Source organism: Lepidochelys kempii, chromosome 6 (genome assembly GCF_965140285.1).
Source record: "Lepidochelys kempii isolate rLepKem1 chromosome 6, rLepKem1.hap1, whole genome shotgun sequence".
NCBI lineage: Eukaryota > Metazoa > Chordata > Testudines > Cheloniidae > Lepidochelys > Lepidochelys kempii.
The window spans coordinates 38910250-38930387 of record NC_136385.1 but is presented as its reverse complement, the minus strand read 5'-3'; the positions used below and the strand labels follow the sequence as shown (position 1 = coordinate 38930387).

At 41.6% G+C, this 20138-nt stretch overlaps 1 protein-coding gene across 4 annotated transcripts in view; it reads right to left on the bottom strand.

The window, feature by feature from the left end:
• Positions 1-8839: 8839 nt before the first annotated feature.
• Positions 8840-20138, bottom strand: part of TEAD1 (TEA domain transcription factor 1) — a 205422-nt gene continuing 194123 nt past the window's right edge. For all 4 annotated transcript variants that reach the window (XM_078853225.1, XM_073347635.2, XM_073347636.2 and 1 more), the window contains 3 exons: positions 13553-13693; positions 11818-11970; positions 8840-11016 (listed from right to left, as the gene is read on the bottom strand). In XM_078853225.1, coding sequence (XP_078709351.1) covers positions 10903-11016; positions 11818-11970; positions 13553-13693 — 408 coding nt within the window. In that variant the 3' untranslated portion in view covers positions 8840-10902. The remainder of the gene's footprint in view (positions 11017-11817; positions 11971-13552; positions 13694-20138) is intronic.

Below are 20138 nucleotides of genomic sequence, written 5' to 3'. Positions count from 1 at the left end.
GCTTTAGAGAAAATATGATTTCAGTTGAAAAATTTAAAAAAAAAATCAGAAAAAATATTAACTATTTTGGTGACAGCCAAACAAGAGGAAAGAAACAAACATGCCTAGTAAATGTACATTTTTGTTTGTCAAAAGGCCAGCAAAGTGCAAACGGCCTCTCTTCTGAAACAAAGTCACATCCACATATAACTTGGCTTTTCATGCAAAGAAAAAAAAAATCTGCTGTAAGAATGGTGAGAGCCATTTTACTGGAGTGCCTTAAGCAAAGCGCTCGCATGGGATCGTGAGGTGTTTAGCTATAGCCTTTGCATCAGTTAGTTGGGAGCTACTCCAGTGTAAAACTGGTGTAAGTGGGAGAAGAGCAAGGGAATCATGTCACTGACCTTCACTCCCTTGGTGGCCTTGGGAAAGCCTCGTACCCTTTCTACCACCAGCTGTAAAATGGGATCACTGGAGACTAGCAGGAAGCCATCACACTCATGTTCATCTGCAGCTCAAACGAAGGAGAAGCGTGTCTAGCAGTCATGTTAAAGTGCTGCCTCCCCCCTTGATTTCTTAGTACAATATGGACACCCAGGTGTACTGTGTAGAGAAGACAGATATCAGGCCATTGCCCATTAGAGGCTGAATTATATTCTCTTGGAGAGAGGTGAGTATCATCCAGGGCAGCAACATGAGTGTTTGCCAAATGAGTGGGGAAAGAGGAAATACCTGATGGTGTTTGAAGACGGGGGAAGAATAGCAGAGGAGAAAAGCGCTATGAGGCAAAGGGCTCACAGACTGCCTGTACTGGGTATGTTCCCCAATGACTTTAATGGGTGGGTATAGGGCAAGAGCCGGCACAATGGACACTAGCATTTTGGCCCCGGCTTGTGGAACAATTCGTTGACTTCCTGTAACTAACTCCTGCCTCTTCTGTGCAGACCACAATGCACAGGGCCAGCTGTAGGACTGCTGGGGAAAACCAGCAAGATTATTTTTTGTACCTAGCAAATTAATTAAATCATTATGGGAAAGGGTGTGTGTGCATGGGGGGGGGAGGGATGGCACTCTGGGACTCTGTCCCTTGAATTTTAGCAACTGTATGGACCCTAGCAAAGTTGCTGGGCTCCAGCAACGGAGTACGATAGCAATGTCTCAAATAAATGGAAGATACGAAGCTGTTAACACTCTATCTGCCATAGGCTTGGGTGTTACATGCTGATGGATTTTAGGTCTTCTTCCCCCTTCATCTATTTAGAAACCAGTGCAGAAAAATAACAATGCAACAGCTGCCTAAAACACCCCTCCAATTTCTTTATCCCCACCTTACAGAGCGAGAGGCCGTTTCTGCAGGAAGTACAATAAAAGAGCATAAATTATGTTTATTAACTTAAAAGTTGTGTTTCTTTTCTCATCTTCCATTTCTTAGCTGCCCCTTTTTTTTCTTTTCTTTCTTTCCTTCCATTTTTGGCACATTCTCTCTTGCCCCACCATTTCTTTCTTTCCCCTCATTTCTTACTACTTTTCTCCCCCTCTCCTTTTTCTCTGCTGTCCCTCTTTCTTTGAAAAGCAACATCACCTTTATTCTTGTCCTCGCTGTCATTTCAACCCAGGTTTTGCTCACCACCATTTTGCTATGGTTTTCCTTTCCCGTTGTTCCAAGTCATCTCCGTCTCTTCCCCCCCTGTATTCCATTGTTTCTGAAATCCTCACCCATGTTTCTAATGCTCTTAAAATAGTTCTTAGTACTTCTATAGCACTTTACAACCACCAAACAATTGTCACACCCGCTCATGAGCTAGGTTAAGTTATGTATGCACAGTGCAAAGCTACCCCCAGTTGGTGTGACAGCTTGTGCCACTGTTTCTGCTCAAGCTGGCCCTCACACAATAACAGGAAGGTTGCAGAAGGTCAGGGTTGAGGTGAATGGACAGAGTTGTACGTGGAAGCCATCAGCATCTGCCAGCACCATGCTTTGCTCTGAACAGTCTTATGAGCAAGAAGTTTTCTGTATGATTTACATATGATCTATGAAATCTTTCCATAGACTGCTAGTGTATTGTAACCCCTATTTTCATATAGCTGTGTGTTGTAAGAACTTTTTCTTGCTTTCTAGTTCCTTGACAATGCAATCATATTCACACGGAGAGAACTGCACTTTGTCTAATTAACTAAGTGCCTTGATAAGAAGCCAACTCTTGCTCCTTAAGTACCATGGGCATAGTGACTGATGTGCTCAGAATACCAACACTTAAAATCTCAGGGAAAATTTTCAGAAATGTTGAAGACTGTATTTATTTGTTTTAAGTGGTGTTTTAATTCGGGATCAGGTTGGTTTTGAGGTAACTGCTTCCATTTTCAGATGCTGGAACCATACAACATGGTACAAAAAAGATGCAAGCTAGATAAAAGCAGGTCATGTCTCAGGCTACAGCTTCCCACACAACTCCTCCTCCTTCTTCCTGTTTAGAAGTGTGCTGTGGCAGTATCTGATAAGCAGTAATGGAACGTCTATGAGCCACAAAGAAGAGTGGGGGGCTGGTTTAGTGGGAAGCCAAGGTTCTACGTTTAAAGCTGCAGCAGTGCCGGTTTTTCTGTGCAGAAAGTGTGAGACTAAGGGAGAAATCCTGGTCCCATTGAAGTCACTGGGATTTCACCCTGAGTGTTGTACATGTACCGTAGTATAGGTTTCACATCATCATGGAGCCAGCGAAATCTTGTCTAGTCTCCCATCCTTCATCTCACCAGGTATTGCTACTAGTTTTTGGAAATCCCCATGAACAGTATGAAAAAAGAGGGTCCTAAAATATTACTGCATGTTTCTAGGAACTCACTTCAGCTCCTGGGAGAAGTAGCTCATCAACCCGTAGAAGAAACACCAAAATCTTGAGCTAACCAGCATGGCAGCATAAGCTGGTAAGGGAACATAATTATTTATTTCAGACACATTCATTACATTTGAATTTTGAACACATCACCATTCCTTTTGGGATTGGGGAGGCTTTTCCTTCATTGCCTAATGGCTTCAGTATTCTTTTCAAAAATTGCTCTGTTGCTTCAGGAAAACAGAATAGCTAAAGGGGGTTTCTTCTATTGCTATATCGCTAAAGTACTTGCCATTCCCTGCTGACTACTTTTTTCCAGAGGTGTCAGCAGGGAATGCTTCTGAAGCTGATTTTCTAAGTTCCCAGTATACAAAAGGTTGGCTAGATTTTGGACGAGGAATTACACAAAATACATTTCTTGAATGTTTTCAAGAAATTCAACAACTGCAATTTAAGTGATACAAGGATTAGACAATAGCAGGTTTCAGAGTAGCAGCCGTGTCAGTCTGTATTCGCAAAAAGAAAAGGAGGACTTGTGGCACCTTAGAGACTAACCAGTTTATTTGAGCATAAGCTTTCGTGAGCTACAGCTCACTTCATTGGATGCATCTGATGTAGCTCACGAAAGCTTATGCTCAAATAAATTGGTTAGTCTCTAAAGTGCCACAAGTACTCCTTTTCTTTAGACAGTAGCAGACATTCTCCAAGCTATCAGCTGGCAATCAGGAGATTTTAACTCTCTGCCCAAATACCTTAAGAGTTTTTACTTTTAATGGTTAGATGTTTAGTAGATCTATTGAGATTGGACCACTGCTCCGTTGAGATAAGCAAACTTGATTATCTTCTTTTTCTTATAGCCTCTTTTCAGTTTTTAGGTGCAAGAGGCCATTGCAAAACTGCATCTAATTCCTCGGTTGCACTGGATGCTTCACACAGGCAGGCTTTGTCCCTTTTTATTATGGCACACATTCATTTAGAACTGGGTCAAGCTGCTTCTCTGGTGCAGTAGAGCATGGCAGATTGTAGAACAAGGCAAGTTGGAATTTACCAAGGTTAGGCCATCAGTGGGTTACTAAGTATGTGTTAATGGAAAGCTGTTAACATCTGTTTTGGTTCAAAACAGCAGGCAGAACCCCCACCCCTGCCCCTGCCCCTCAGCACTTATGGCCTGCATATACTTTCAGTGTTTAAAAAAATGATCCATTCACCTGTGGCTGTGATCAGCGGATGAGTGTTGAAATGGAGGATATAAATGGATAGAGAACAGAGGAACTATCTATGATTAATTAATATGGATTAAATGTGTTTATCAGCTCTTAAAAGAAGTAGGAGACAGAAACTGAAATTCCTGATTAGATATCCTGTATTAGTACTGGCCAGCACCACATGCTTAAGAATAAAGTATTAACCCCACCCCCACGCAAACAAGCAAACACACACAGAGACTGGACACAAAGTGCAGCAACAGTGGTTGCCATTAAAACTTGATATTTGCAAAATATTGCTGCTGTGGAAAATGTAGACATTTGAATGGTAACCACGGATAGCCTTAATTAAGTTTTCAGTTAAAATGTACAAAAACAGAGAACTGATGGTGCCGGAAGAGACTGAACAAATATTTCATAATTGTAACCCTCAAAACTACAGATTAAGAAATAATCTCAATATTTGCACACACAATTTTGTGCTCCAATGAATTGCAAGTGCAAATATTAAGACATTTAACTACTCATTTGTATCCACACATCATTACTCATCTAACTGCTAAAAGTACATAGCCATTTATTTTCTATCTGCATAAAGGGAGGTCGGGTTGAGGCCTGGCTGAAAAGGAGGCTCAACGGGGCAGATTTTCAAAGGCTCAAACAAACATTAGGCGCCCAACTTCCACTGATTTTCAGCAGGCGTAAGGTGCCAAAGTGCCATTTGCACTTTTAAAATCTACTCCGAACGGCCAGATTTTCAAAGGCATTTATTTAAATAGGAGTTAGCCACCTAACCTGCTTTCCTTTTCCTAAATCGCACTAGATGTCTATTTGCATCTTTAGGCATGTAAATACCTTTCTAAATCTGGCCCTATCTTACTTTTGAAAATGGGGCTTAGGCACCTGGGCAATTTTACCTCAAATATGTAAGAAGAGTGATTTCCATGCAGCTGAAAATAATGCACCAAACACTTTCATTTTCTTTATTTTCAATCGATACTGTATGAATACAAAGTTTCTAGAAAGCTACAAAAATTCTACCACTTTATCAAGAAGGCATCAAAATGTGTCACGTTGCAAAGACATGAAAACACCTGCAGTAACCGACACAAAAATAGCATTTTTAGAGTGATGAAATAATTGCACTTAACTGTCATGGATATTAAAGTTATCACACATATGTACCGCAAAAGCTAGAATACATTTTTTTTTACAAAGCACTTTATAAAAAAATTCTCTGCACACAAAACCTATAATTTTCATATTACTATCATACTAAAGATAAAGTCACTTTAAAGCCAACACTTAAACATTTTTTAACAAAAAAGGTACCAGTACCTACACACAGACAATAACAAATACAAGATTACTGTACTGCCAAGAGGTTTGACCGAAACTCCTTTTGAAAGCTTCTGCAAATATGTTTAAAAAAACCCAAACATTTGAGCACATTCACTTTTCTCAGAGCTTTCCCTCCCTGTCTAATCAAGAGGTACTTTATCATCAAAAGGCAGGTTCTACATCAAAAGTTACCAGCAGCAGTACAATATTAAAGTAACCACTGACCATATATGAATATGCTTAAGTCACAAACCCAGTTTATACACATTACACAAATAAACATAAAGTGAGAATTCCATTAAGTCATTTACAAATGTGAACAAATGCACATGGCAAAAAAAAACAAAACTGTTTTACATAAAATGTACTGATATTGAAGAATTAAAGGCTATTCAGGTTTTTAATGTTATAAAATTCTTTTGTCTTTTTTTTTCAGGCACATATTGTATTTTTTGTCTGCAGTCAAGAGCCTGAAGCAAAGAGGCCCATAAAAAAACAAAAAACAAAAACACACACACACATTTTGTAAGGAGGTAAGAGGGACACATCTTTTCTTTGTCAGCTGAGTGCATTTAAGAGTTAATTTACACAGTAAAACTAATCACATGATCTCAGCAAGACTGACCTGAAAAGTTAGAGACCAAGATCTCCCAAGTATTTTTTGTACTTTGAATTACGCAGCCTCAATCTTTTCAGAGAGTTAAAAAAAAAATCTGAGAATAATGAAAGATAGGGGGGAAAAAATCATCCTGAGAAACTAGAATCTACTACCATGTATGTTGAGTGACTGGGTACTACATTAATTTTATTTAATGTGGGTCATGTTAGATATTACATCAAACATTCCTGGGTCTGAATGATCCAGTAAAACTTGATGGAAAGCAAGCATGTCTAGAAATTAAAATGGGAAAATAAATAGAAATGAATTAGCTTGTCAAATGTTATATCTGACATCTATTTGTCAGTTACTTGCATTTAATGTTAACAGATACCCTTTCGTTGTTTCATTAAGAGCATATAAAGCAGTGAGTTTGTTGAGTATGGAGCTTTTGCCAAACTGAATGGCTGTAGCTACAGTAGAACAGGAAAGTGGGGAAACAAGCATAAGATGTGTAACTTCTTTAAAATAGTGGTACAGTACCTAAATAAATCACTTTGGAATTCAAGTAAGTAAGACTACATTTGTTAGTAGTAATTCTTTGAACTGCCAAAAATGGTACCATTATCCTTATTTGAACTTTTGTACAATGAGACAGTAAATAATAGGATTAAATTGACTTTGCAATAAACTGTTGTTCATCACAATTGTTATCAAATGTTTCTCCCAGCAGTTATATTTCATAACTGTAAACACATGCTCTACGTCTGGGGTCAAATCCTCTTTACCTTATCCCAGCCTCATAAAGTTCAAGAGGGCTATTTGTGTGAGGAAGGTAAATGAGATTTAGACCTTGGGGGTGGGGGTGGGTGGGAAGTATTTTAGAGACAGGGAACCTGATTTATCACAATATTTACCATATAGTGTCACAATATTTATATATAAAAAGTTAATCTTAGTTTTCATCAAATATTTAAAAATCACGTTAAAATTGTATTCACAACTATATAATCCATTTGCCAGCTTTTAGTTTGGCTGATATTTGTTCTTTCTCTTCTTTTTTTTTTTTTAATCTTGCTCCTCTTCCTGTCAATTTCACTTCTAGTGTTCACTATGGCCCCAATTCACAGAATGTGTCAAAAGCAGACACATTATTTAAAGGAGCTGCCTTTCCTGCACTGAGACAGTGCTTGGAAAAAAAACAGAGTTGGGAATGGTGCTGCACACAGGTTTCCATACAGCACCTTCACCTAACAATGCTCATGCTTAACATTTGGATGCTAATAAGCACATGTCAAATTACATTTACTCCAATTAATTTTTGTTCTGCACTTTCATCTCAACTTTTATGCATCTGACTTTCAGAACACTTGACTTTGTAAACAAAATAAGTGCAAAATTAGGATACAGAAGAAACCTTTACAGATACTGAAATATTAATCAGAATAGAATAATAAAGTCACATTTATCCACTGTCTGAAATTCAGTCGTTTATATGGAAGTCACATTACTCAGATGCAAGACTGGATGAAAAGATGGAAAAGGTGAATCATTGATCATTTTTATATTATAAACAAATCAGTCACTGGGTTACAATGTTGCAAAACTATATCCAACAGTTACATGGCATATAGATTATTTCCCAGCATTATGCAATCTGGTGATTTGCAAAATGACATTAGTATAAATGATGCTCTTTCATGAATGGAGGCCTGTAGTTTTGACTTATTCCAATAAACCAAAGGCATTATGGTGATCACTTAATATTTTTGGTCTCTCTATAAATAGTCGTTATTATGGCAGCACTTTTCTAAGCTGGAATTTCAAACCAAAGGCACTTTCATGCTAGAGTGCAGAAGAGTCACAAATAGTTAAGTATTTGGTAATGAAATTTAAAAAGGCAGCATTATTAATACAATTCATTTTTCACAGAAAACTATGAAGTTGTAACCTTTCATTTTGGTATAGGCATTTAATTGTGTAGTAATGGGTCTGACTTATGCTGAAGGTTGGTTTAGACCAAGTAGTCAAAGAGCTTCTCTGTGGAAGGGGAAAAGATTTTTTTTTTTAAATAGAACCAATTAATAAAACAACATATAGAATCGATGTAAGAGGCTAAAGGTATTTCTAATACAACACTAAGGCACTGCATATTGTAATGCTTTGGCAGCTCTGAATTAAAAAGTTCCTAGAAAAAGTAACAGTAACAAGATAAATTCTTCCAGCTTACAAAAGAGCTCACAGTTTACAGGCAGCCTTTTGGACGACACACTCCACGATATACATTTGAAGGACTTAAGGCTTTTAAGAATGAACATGTGCAGGGTTTAGATCATTTACATAAGTGTAAAGTAAAGACAATGCAAATCTTTTTCCTAACGTTACAAATGTGAACACCAATAAACACTGTGACTTCTTATACCCCATAGTTATGACATATGTAATGTGCCCGAATGTATAAAAAATCTGTACCTGGTTTTGCAAATTGAATTCTATATTTTATACTCCTCAAAGAATTTGTTATAAAAAAATCCATCAAAACCACAATTCGAAAACCTAAATAAGAGACAATTTTAGAACAAAACAAAAGAAGTAGTTTTTGACTTGTAACACCAAGTGCTTAGAATAAAGGGCTACCGTTAGGCTGTTACAATGCAGTGCTTTTCCTGATGTGATTGTTAGTGTTATAAACGTATGAAGAGACCTCATGACATGGACATCACATTTTATGCTTCCCAGAATATAAACTAAAAGATTCATCAGCTCTAATATCCCCAAGTGGATAATATGACAGCTAGACATCACAGCAATCACCCACCTTTTATAGTTAGACAGATCAGAGGTTTTATAGCCTAAGGAATTTCAACCCCCCCCCCGCCCCCCCCCCGATGCTGGCCTCTTTCTCTAATGTAAATCCTAACAGTATTAAAGATTAACACAATGAAAGGCAAGCATACAACAACTGACAACTTGCTGCACATGACAAATACTGATTGCTCTTCCAGCTGGTATGCTGACTAAGACTATTCATCTATATTTATGTGGCTATAACTGAGGGCACGTTTTAGAATGACAGTGTCAAAAAAATTAAAACTGTAACCAATATATTATACCTGGGGGCAAATTCAAGCTTCTAATTACACATAGGCACATGCCTGAAAACTGCAGCTGAGAGGGGAACTGTTGAACAAATTTCTGTGCCCTACTCATGGCTCCCCAAGACTTACTGAGCCCCTGATACATATGATTATTGGAAGTTTGCAGCAGCCATGCATCTTATCTTGTAACCGATGTTTCATATGTCCTGTTAGGATTTGTGGTTTGCCCAATGGATTGCATTGTTTTAGCCTAGTTATTTCCCATTAAAACCCATTTCTCCTCCCAATACTTTTAATATTAACATTGAATGGGGCAGTGAAAAGGCAGTGGTTGAACGGATGGCAGAGGAGAGGCTGAGTAATACTAAGGACAGGCCGTGCCAATAAGAATCAGAGAACACAGGACACGTGTGTGTCTCCCAGAAAACTATTCACACCCATGACCACATTTTTAATCCTTATTAGTATTAAAATCTCTTCAATTCACTCTATAATAGAATCTTCTCTGAATTACCTACTTTTCAGTTTATTAATCAGAGGGATGAACACTGCACATCTGTGTATTCTGGATGTGAAAGGCACTCAAACCCTAAGTGGTACTGATGGGTGTGTCCCACATGCCCTGCCTACTAGTACTAAATGCACCATGTCCTGTTTGAGACTGGAGTCAGAACTGGGATAATATATGTGACGGAAAAACCTTAAGAATGAGAAGAGGAAGAACATAACCCTTCGAATCTGTTTTGCCTGATGATGGTTGTGATTTTCTAGCATCCCTACGACATTAAAGCTGATGAGGCTTTTACTGACCTACATATTCTTCTCTCAACTGCACTACTTTTTCTCGCTTGCAATTTACAGATTATTCACGAAGCAGTAATAATGTCAATTGTTTCCCCCTATGTTTGTTAATTTCGGTATTGCAAATTTTTCACTCAACAGAAAATATAGTTGTCCGTATAAAATATAACTGCACACACAAGACTACATACAATGTAAGTCTAAATTTTCAGTATTTACCTACTTATTGCAAAATGAGCCATCAGTTTTTCATTAAATAATCAAATTTCCATATTAGTACAACACAACTTTATATTTTTAAAAATACACTAGATACGTTAAGTATAAGGGATGACGTTCTCTTTCTCTGCAATACCTGTTGGAAAGTTTAATGAATTAGAAGATTAGTTTTAACATTGAGAAAAAAATACAAAATTTGCCTAATTTTAGGACCTGCTTGTTTCTATCAGGCATTTCTTAAGGCTATATTTATCATTTGGTTTCAAACAGAAAAAATGTTTCATTTTAAAAAATAATTTAGCGAATTACATTCGTCCGTATCTTCCACTCTAATTAGTTACAAAGATAATTCTATACAGATTATTAACTTTGTGTACTAATTTACAGTTATAGTTAAAGATTCATTTCCATTTCCCTTGCATTGTAAAATAAGTATTTTATTTTGGAAAAAAACAAAACAAAACCCTAAATAAATTCTTATAAATGCTGTTAAGTTTTCCCCATGGCAAATGCTCTGTCTTACATTTTTCTATCACAATTAAAAAGAGGCCTCCACAGACAAAGGCATTCAGCTCTTAAATACAGTCTTCCCAAAGAACTGTCGTTTACAAATTTGCAGAACACTTAGTTTTAGAAATAATTTTTTACAACTGTACCAGAATTTCACAGCTATAATTATATATGAACACATTAAAAATGACTTCACTAAAACAGGATTTAGAAAAATGCGGGTGAAAGCTGGGCCAGAGGCACTGCCATTTAGTGTTGAGGTTTACAGTCTGTGTTTTTGATAAAGAAAAGAAGTGTAATGAAGTGTATATATAAATAACTGCTCAGTCCTTTACAAGCCTGTAGATATGATGTTGTGCTCCATGTTCACTGTTCGAAACTTCAAATACACAAGCCATGCAGAGTAGGGTTTCTTGTGTATCCCTGTTTGTTACAACCTATTGGGAACGGGGAGGGGACGGGAGGGGAGGGAGAGAAAAGGTAGACAGTAGTGTTATAAACTTGGAAAAAAGGATTTGCACCAAAAGGTATGGTAGGCTTGAAAAGAGAAGAAAATATAATTGTAACTTGGTGTTTCTCAAACTTTAGAAAGCTGAGACCCACTTTAGACAAATGAAATTGACTATACCCTGTCCAGTCTCAAAATGTGTTGTTAAAAGCCTGCCCACATTTTAGATCTTCATACTGTGCTACTCCTCTCCTTTCTTACATGCTTTGATGAGTATTGAAATAGTTAACAATGTTGACCTTTAAAGTATCACCACTGGCAACTGAGTTAGCACCCACTGAAACGAAATGAAAACTTTACACCATAGAGCTTGTGTTTCAGGCTCTCTGCAAACTAAGGCAAACATCGCTGCACTGTTTATACCCGAGTTCTGTTTTGCGGGTTTTCTTTGCAATCATAACACTTACTTAAAAACATATGAAAAAAAGTAAGCTGAGACTCTGGAAAACAACTGAGAGGTTGTTCATGCTCTCACCCCAACAAGCCTTTTGTGTCCTCCCACAGGACTGAGACCTGCACTTTTGGGAAACAATGAGACTAGACTCTATCGCTCTTCCTCAGGTTGAAAAGGACCTAACACTGTGAATAGTTTTACTGAAGTCAATAGGACCACTTGGCCTTGTATAAGTAATGATTTCAGAGTCTGGTCCTTAATTTCCAAGTTAATTGATCCCTGCCAAAACAGAACATATATTTTAGACTCAGTCAGTAAAGAATAGTGAATGCTTACCAACAAAATTGTAAAATTTTCCAATACACTGTTCATCATATATTTCTCTGGTAAATGCTTGAGCTTGTGTATGAAGTTGATCATATATTCACACATTGGAGAGCGGTTTATTCTGTACACAAACCGGCCATTCTCAAACCTTGCATATTCCGTCTAAATAGAAAATGAAAAACATTTAAAGACTATTTACCAACAAACATATTTCTACAGTGATCAACAGCGGGAAGGCAAAATGTTGGGTTGGTTCTCTTTGTTAGTTTGGAAACAACAACATGTACAAAGTAGAGTTGTTGATCTGAAATGCTAGTCTTATCACACAAGTTTCCTTCCATAGCCTAATTTAGGAAATTATATATTGGGTATGTAATCTTGGTTTATATCCAAGTTTATAATTTTAAATCACAGAGGATGAGGACTGTATAAACTAACAAGTGAGTATAAATGCACTGAGAAAGAAACTTCCCAGGAAACTTGATCTTCAGTGATTTTAAAGCCGTTTAAAGATGACTGGGTACAAAGGAAGCAATTTTACCCAGATCTTGATGTTATATTTTAATTACTATATGACTCACTAAGCAGTTGTTTGCATCAGAGGAAGAGAGTCAACTGTGATGGAAGGAGGGAGAATAGACTAGTACCTGGCTCAACATATTCCACTAAGGGGATGGGTCTGTGATTCAGTGCTTTCCTGCCCTCCACCCCCCAACTCTCTGTTACCGTGATAAATAGTTCTTAATGGCTGGCTGGACTTCTTGGGCTGCTGACTTCAGCCGGGATCGGGATAGTGGAGGTGATGCCAGAAGTTGTTGTTCGATGGTGGTCACCGTTTATGGGGACCACACCAGCACAAGTAGGGCGTGCACAGCAGTTGCTGGCCTTGATAAATGCTTAAATTACAGCTTTAAACTGGAAGTCACTGAGCAACAACTACAATGTAGCTAACAAATATGGGGGGGAGGGGGCTTTTGCTACTTTAAACAAAAGATGCATCATTGTAACATCACAATATGACCCACCCCCCCATACCTAGCCAACTAAACTATACAGTGCTGTGCCTTTACCCCCCACCCACCCAAAAAAAGCAGCCATTGTACCCCAAAGGAAAAACAATGTTGCAAACTTATTTTTTACCCAAAGGCCAATGGTGTTTGTAGAAAGTGTGCATTTCACCAGGTTAAATGACTGTGGGCATGGAAGAAAGCCATCACACTACACATTTAAAACACCCAGAAATCTAGAGAGTGGGAGCTGCTTGCCATCTTAGTAGGGTTCCCAATATGTTACAGGTCTGGCCAAGTGTGAGTCTGAATCGTCATGAGAGTGATGTATCCAGTTGAAAATGGGAGCAAACTTATTTCTGCTTCATTGCTCTTTTGCTGGGAGATGCAGGAATCAGCATTGGCATCAGTTTCAGGCTCCCCAGCTGAAGGTACGTTGCTGTGTTGCCAGTGATTGCCAGGGGAAGGATGGAAGAGGTACTCTAAGTCAGTAAGTAACTGGGATTTTACTTTCGCTAGTGTCACCATAAGCACAGTAATTCAAACTAACCTAAGCACTGTCCGGAAAGAAAACATTCCTTCAAGAAAGATGGGAAGAGGGGAGGAAAGTGAGATAAGAGTAATAAGTAAAATAAATCAGAGTCAATTTTCCATTTTTTACTGCCATTACATTGGCAGAAATGTACTGTATAATATCATGAGTCAGCAGAGTAACATCATCCAGAAGGGCATCCTACCTCTACTTTTTCTACTACTTGCTTTCCAAATGAGCAGACTTTGGTGGAACAGGTGATTGTCATGTTTTCTGAGCTCTCATATTGGCTAGTTACTCCATAAAATGCTCCTGTATCATCTTGAATGTTGCAGTTTAAGTCAGCCTGCGGGGAAAAGTAACAGATGTTGAATAATATCTTTGTCATCTAGCAGGGCCATAGTAATGAGCAGTAATTAACTCCCAGCCTGCCCCCTTTTTACCAACCAAAAGTGGGGCAGGAAAGAGGCAAGTCTATAAACATAACTGCCACAGAGTTAAAGAGAGAGAGAAAAACTTCAGGTGTTCTTTTTTAATAAATAAAAATACATTTCTTTCATAGGTTTAAGTTCAGTGTAACAGTAAAAACCTTAGGGAAGTGATAATTTCTTCAACTATAAGAAGGAAAACAATTGCACACCTATTATTAAAAGACCCATTGTTCCTCTTAACTATAGGCCCATTAAGGTCTTGTCTACACTACAGGGAGATCGATCTAAGTTATGCAACTTCAGCTATGTGAATAATGTAGCTGAAGTCGACATACTTAGCTCTACTTACCGTGGGGTCCACACTACTCTATGTCGACGGGAGACGCTCTCCCGTCAACTCCCCTTGTGTGTCTCATTCAGGTGGAGTACAGGAATTGACAGGAGAGCAAGCTGTGGTCGACTTAGCGGGTCTAGTCCCACTAAATCGACCGCTGATGCATCAATCGCTGTGCATTGATCTCCCGGTAAGTGTAGACAAGCCCTAATTCTGCCCATGAATACAGACAATGAATTAACTGAAGTGAATGGAAGTGGCATATATCATGACCCATGGGCCTCAAGTCTGGGCCTGCAAGTTTTATGGGAAAAGCCACACTCCAAGCCTGCTGGCAGTAGCTTACCTGAGGCACAGGAAGCCCAGCCCACCTGCGAGCACCTGCCCCTTCAGTCCGATTGGCGGATTTCCAGAGCATCTGACTGGCCCACTGGTCCTACTTAAGCTAGCAGAAGGAACAGGAAGCTGGGTGAACAACTGGCTTTAGCCTGCTCTGGACAGTGTGCCTTGCGCTTCCTACTATTGGCTCCTGCTTCCCCCGCTTTATCTTCTGGCATTCTGACTCAGCTTGGCTCCTGGCATCTGACTTGTGATTCCTCGCCTCTGGTTTGTCCCCTGCTTCTGACCTTCCAGGATCTTGAGCCAGTCGACTCTTGACTCCTTTCCCATGACAGTGGATTCTGGCTCTGACTACTAGGTCTGGCTGCCCACAACTCAGCCATAGCAGCTTGTCTGGAACTCCTAACCCTGTGGGACGAAGCCCAGTGCAAGAAGGATGGACCCAGCAGCACATCTACAGCCACCAGAAGCACTGGACTTGCCCAAATGGGCCTCTTGCCGCTGGGTGGATGATCAAGCACTGCAGGTTCAAGTTGCACAGTTGACTTTGGACAACCAGCAGGTGCAGGAGCAAGTGAGGCAGGTCAGTGCCAAGAACACTGGTTTGCAAACACAGCCTACAGCATCTTACCTGAACAGGGGCCTATGATACCCTTGCTCAAACAGCTCGATGGGAACTGCTGATGGCTACAGGGATTCACGAACCAATGCCGCTGTCTGTTTCTGATAGGGCTCCAAATCTATTCCTCTGACTTGGCCAAGGTGGCCTTGTAATCAGCCTGCTGGCAGGAGACCTGTTACACTGGGCATCCCCCATGCTAAAAGGCCATAGCCCCATGCTGTCCAACTGGGCAGCCTTTCTCCAATTGATGTCAACTGTCTTCAGTTACCTGCACTGAGCCTGAATGGCTGAGGCCATCCTGAAGCAGGAGCAAGGGGCAGTAGCCTCCTGTGCAGTGCACTTTTACCACCTTGTGACAGATACAGAGTGGAACAAAAGTAGGTCACTTTCCCGTCAGACATTTGCAGACAGCATGGCCAGGGACCAGAGAACATTGCACCCAGACCCAAGAAAGCTCAAGCACCCACTGGGGCAGTGGCTCTCGACCTCTCCAGACTACTATACTCCTTTCAGGTGCCTGACTTGTCTTGTGTACCCCCAAGTTTGACCTCTGTTAAAATGTACTTGCTTGCAAAATCAGACGTAAAAATACAACAGTCACAGCACACTATTACTGCAACATTGCTTACTTTCTCATTTTTACCATATAATTATAAAATAAATCAATGGGCATAAAACTGTTATACTTACACTTCAGTGTACAGAGCAGTATAAACAAGTCATTGTATGGCGTTTTAGTTTGTACTGACTTCGCTAGTGCTGTTTACGTAGCCTGTTGTAAAATTAGGCAACTCTCTAGATGAGTTGCTGTACCCCCGGAAGACCTCTGCGTACCCCCATGGTACACGTACCCCTGGTTGAGAACCACTGCACTGAGTGAACTATGGAACTCTCCCCACAAATATCACAACTAGGCTGACGTCTCTGAGGCTAACAAGGCAGAAAACTTCCACCACATCAGGACTACAGCCATCACACAGAACTGTAGCGAGGGGCAAAGATAACATTTGGGCAGATATATGTAATGCCAGAAACCAAACTGTCAGCATGGCGAGAATGTTTCCAACAGAACCTGGTCTGGGGGTTCATCTGCAAATCAACTTCACTGGCCGGTGCCCCAGTCCTTTTCGTAAAAAGGAAGGACAGCAGCCTCCAACTCTGTTTCAGTTACTAAGGCCTAAATCAGATAATAATCTGGAACAGTTACCTGCTATCCTGTTCCCTGAGTTCTTGGACTGCATGGGAGCTGCCCACATATTCACTAAACTGGATCTTTAGGGAACTTACGACCTTATTTGTATTCACAAGGGGGATGAATGGAAGACTGCCTTATTGACTTGCTATGGCCACTTTGAATATTTAGTTATGCCATTTGGATTGACGAATGTCCAAGCGATGTTCTAGCACTTCATTAACAACGTGCTATGAGACCTACTGGACCAGTTTGTAGCAGTGTAATTAGATGATATATTGATCATCTCAGACGATCTGGACCAATACACCACTTATATCTGCACAATCCTGGAGAGACTACAAAACCATGGTTTCTATGCTAAACTTGAGAAGTGCACATTTGATCAGGCCCGAACTGAGTTCCTGGGGTTTCATCCTGTCCCTGGAAGGAATCAAGACGGATCTGTGCAAGGTCCAGGCTGTTTGTGACTGAGCACCCCCACCCTCTCTGCAATGTGCAATACATAAGAATTATTTTTAGGTATTGCGAACTTCTACCAGATATTCATTTTCAATTTTTCTGAAAAAGTCAGGCCCTTAAATGCCCAACTCTGGGAAAACACCCAGTTCCACTGGTCCCCCAAGGCCAAGCATGCATCCCAGCATGCACTCAAGCAGTTGAAGCTTGCCTTCTCCACTGCTCCAGTATTGGCCCACCCAGATGTGACACAAGCTCTTGTTGTGGAAGCCGATGACTCTAGTTTGGCAATCATGGCAGTCCTCTAATAAAGGCCTGGACCCAAGCAAATACTGCACCCCATTGCCTACTACTCAAGGAAGCTCAAGCGCAGGAGAAACTATGAGATCTTGACAAGGAGCTCCTGGCAATTAAGACCACCTTCAAAGGGTGGTGACGCTATTTGGAAGAGGCTCACCATCTAGTCCAAGTGTTTACCGACCATAAGATCCTGGAGTACCTGCGCAGAGCCAGGACCTAAACCAATGACAGCTGCGGTAGGCCCTATTCTTCTCCCAGATTAACTTTACCTTGACCTACCACCCTGGAACCAGAAATTGCAAGGCTGATGCCTCGTCCTGAAAAGACAGTTACCTTTTCCGTAACTGGTGTTCTTTGAGATGTGTTGCTCATATCCATTCAACTTAGGTGTGTGTGCTTGCCACATGCAACTGTGCCAGAAGTTTTTCCCTCAGAAGTATCTGTAGGGGATCAGCTCCAGTGCCCCATGGACTGGCACGCATATGCTGTGGTATACAGGACGCTGCCAATTTCCCCCACCCTCAGTTCCTTCTTGCGGGAAACTACAACAGTGGGGAAGGAGGATGGGTTGTGGAATGGACATGAGTAACACATCTCTAAGAACACCAGTTACGGAAAAGGTAACTGTCTTTTCTTCTTTGAGTGCTTGCTCATGTCCATTCAACTTAGGTGACGCCCAAGCAGTATCCTTTGGAGGTGGCTATGAGTTCACAGACATGTAGATCTCAAGGCAGCTCTGCTGAACCCAATGTCACCCCTGGCCTGCTGAGTGATAGCATAGTGGGCTGTGAACGTGTGCACCAAGGACCACGTCACAGCTCAACAGATGTCTTGGGTCGGGAAGTGTGCCAGGAAGGCCTCCGAAGATGCCTGCACTCTGGTCGAGTGGGCTCTTAATTATTGGTGGCGGAGGGACTCCCGCCAACAACATAGCAGGGCCAAATGCAAGAGGTGATCCATTTAGAAATCCTCTGCATGGACACCAGGAGGCCCTTCATCCTGTCAGCTGTAGAGATGAAAAGCTGAGTCGACTTACAGAAAGGCTTTGTCCAATCTAGGTAGAAAACCAGGGCCCTTCTTACATCCAAAGTGTGAAGGCGCATCTCTTCACTAGTCTCATGGGGCTTAGGGCAGAAGACTGGAAGGAAGATGTCTTGGCTCATGTGGAAAATAGACACCACCTTGGGGATGAAGGCCAGGTGGGGCCGGAGCTGGACCTTGTCCTTATAGAAGACCATGTATGGCGGTTCCGAGGTCAGGGCTCGCAGCTTGGAGACTTGCCTCGCTGACGTCACCGCCACCAGGAAAGCTACCTTCCACGATAGGTGAGACAGGGAGCATGAGGCCAAAGGCTCAAAGGGCAGACTTGTGAGCCTGGACCGAACCAAGTTGAGATCCCACTGAGGGGCTGGGGACTGAACTTGAGGAAAAAGTCTCTCTAGGCCTCTGAGGAACCTGACGGTCATGTCATGGGAGAACACCATCTGCCCCGGATTGGCGGATGAAAGGCAGAAATGGCTGCCAGATGTACCCCGATAGAGGAGTGTGCCAGGCCCTGGTTCCTCAAATGAAGCAGGTAGTCTAAGATCGACTGCACTGAAGAATGCGAAGGGGAGATGCCCCATTCAGCAGCACAGTGGGAGAACCAGCAGGTCCGGTCCGTTCGGCAGGGGCCACGGAGGGATCGCTGACAAGCTTGATAGTGTACCGAACCAGTGCTGGCAAGGCCACGCTGGGGCAATCATGATAACCTGAGCCTTGTCTCTCTTGATTTTTGCTAGGACCTTACTGATGAGTGGAACTGGAGGGAACGCATACATCAAGCTTTCTGCTCACAGCAGGAGGAAGGTGTCTGGAGCAAAACCTGTGGCACCTCCAGTTCTGCCTGGTGGTGAACAAATCCACTTGGGGAGTTCCCCACCTCTGGAAGATCATGCCGACTACCCACTCGTGGTGAGAGGAGAAGTCCCTGCTTAGGTGATCTGCTAGCGTGTTCTTGGCACCCAGAAGGTGACACGCTTCTAGGTGGATTCCCTGGCCAATGCAGAAGGCCTAGAGACAGAGTGCCTCTTGGCAGAAGGCTGAGGATCATGCTTCCCCTTGTCTCTTGATGTAGAACATCGAAGCTGTGTTGTCCGTCAGGACTCTGACCACGCTGCCCGACATGTGAGGAAGGAAGAATGTGCACACTCTGCGCACCACCCTGAGATTTTTGATGTTTATGTGTAGCGTCATTTCCTCTGGGGACCACATACATTGGGTCTGGAGGGTGCCGAGGCGTCCCCCCGCCCCCCGCAGCAGAGGTGCGAGATGTCTGAAACCAGCTCAACTGAGTGCAGAGTGCTGATGACCGGAACCCCTTCCAGGACTTTTCCGGGGTCAGTCCACCATCACAGCAAGGTAAGTACCGTTGAGGGGATGGTAACGAACTTTTCCAGGTGGTCCCTGGACTGGGAGTAGATCGTTGTCAGCCAGGTGGTCTCCTGATCTGGCCTAACTCTGGTTCCTGACTCTTCGTTCTGATCTCCAGTTTGTTTCCTGCTTCTGACCTCCTGGTATCCTTACCCAGCTGACTCTTGACTCCTGTTTCATGACTGAGGATTTTGGCTCTGACTACTAGATCTGGCCAGCCGCAACAGCATGCAAGTACTAAGGGCAGAGGCTGATCCATGTGTTGACTGCTGTGAAGAAAAGGAGTAGAACCATCTTTTCCTCTTCATGAATCCTGCCCTGAAAGGAGCTTGTCTGCACCGGAGGATCAGTACCATTGTATTTCTTTTTCCTTTCTGAAAGCAAGGACACCATCACCACAAAGGAAGATGTTTGAGATGATAGAAAAGAGGGGGTACCATAGAGAGAGGATTCCATCCCTGATAATAAGTAATATGGCTTTGATCCAGCAAGGTACTTAAATCCCCTTGACTTAGATGGGATTGCTCCCTTGCTTAAAGTTAGGCACATGCTTAAGCTCCCTACTGAAGTTGGGCCGACTGGAAGAAAACTGTTTTAAAAAATAATTATATTTCTTTCGCTATTTCTACACAGAGTGAACATCTATCCAGCCACTCACAGTCTCTATCACCACACTATCTTAGCATAGATTGAGGCTCACAG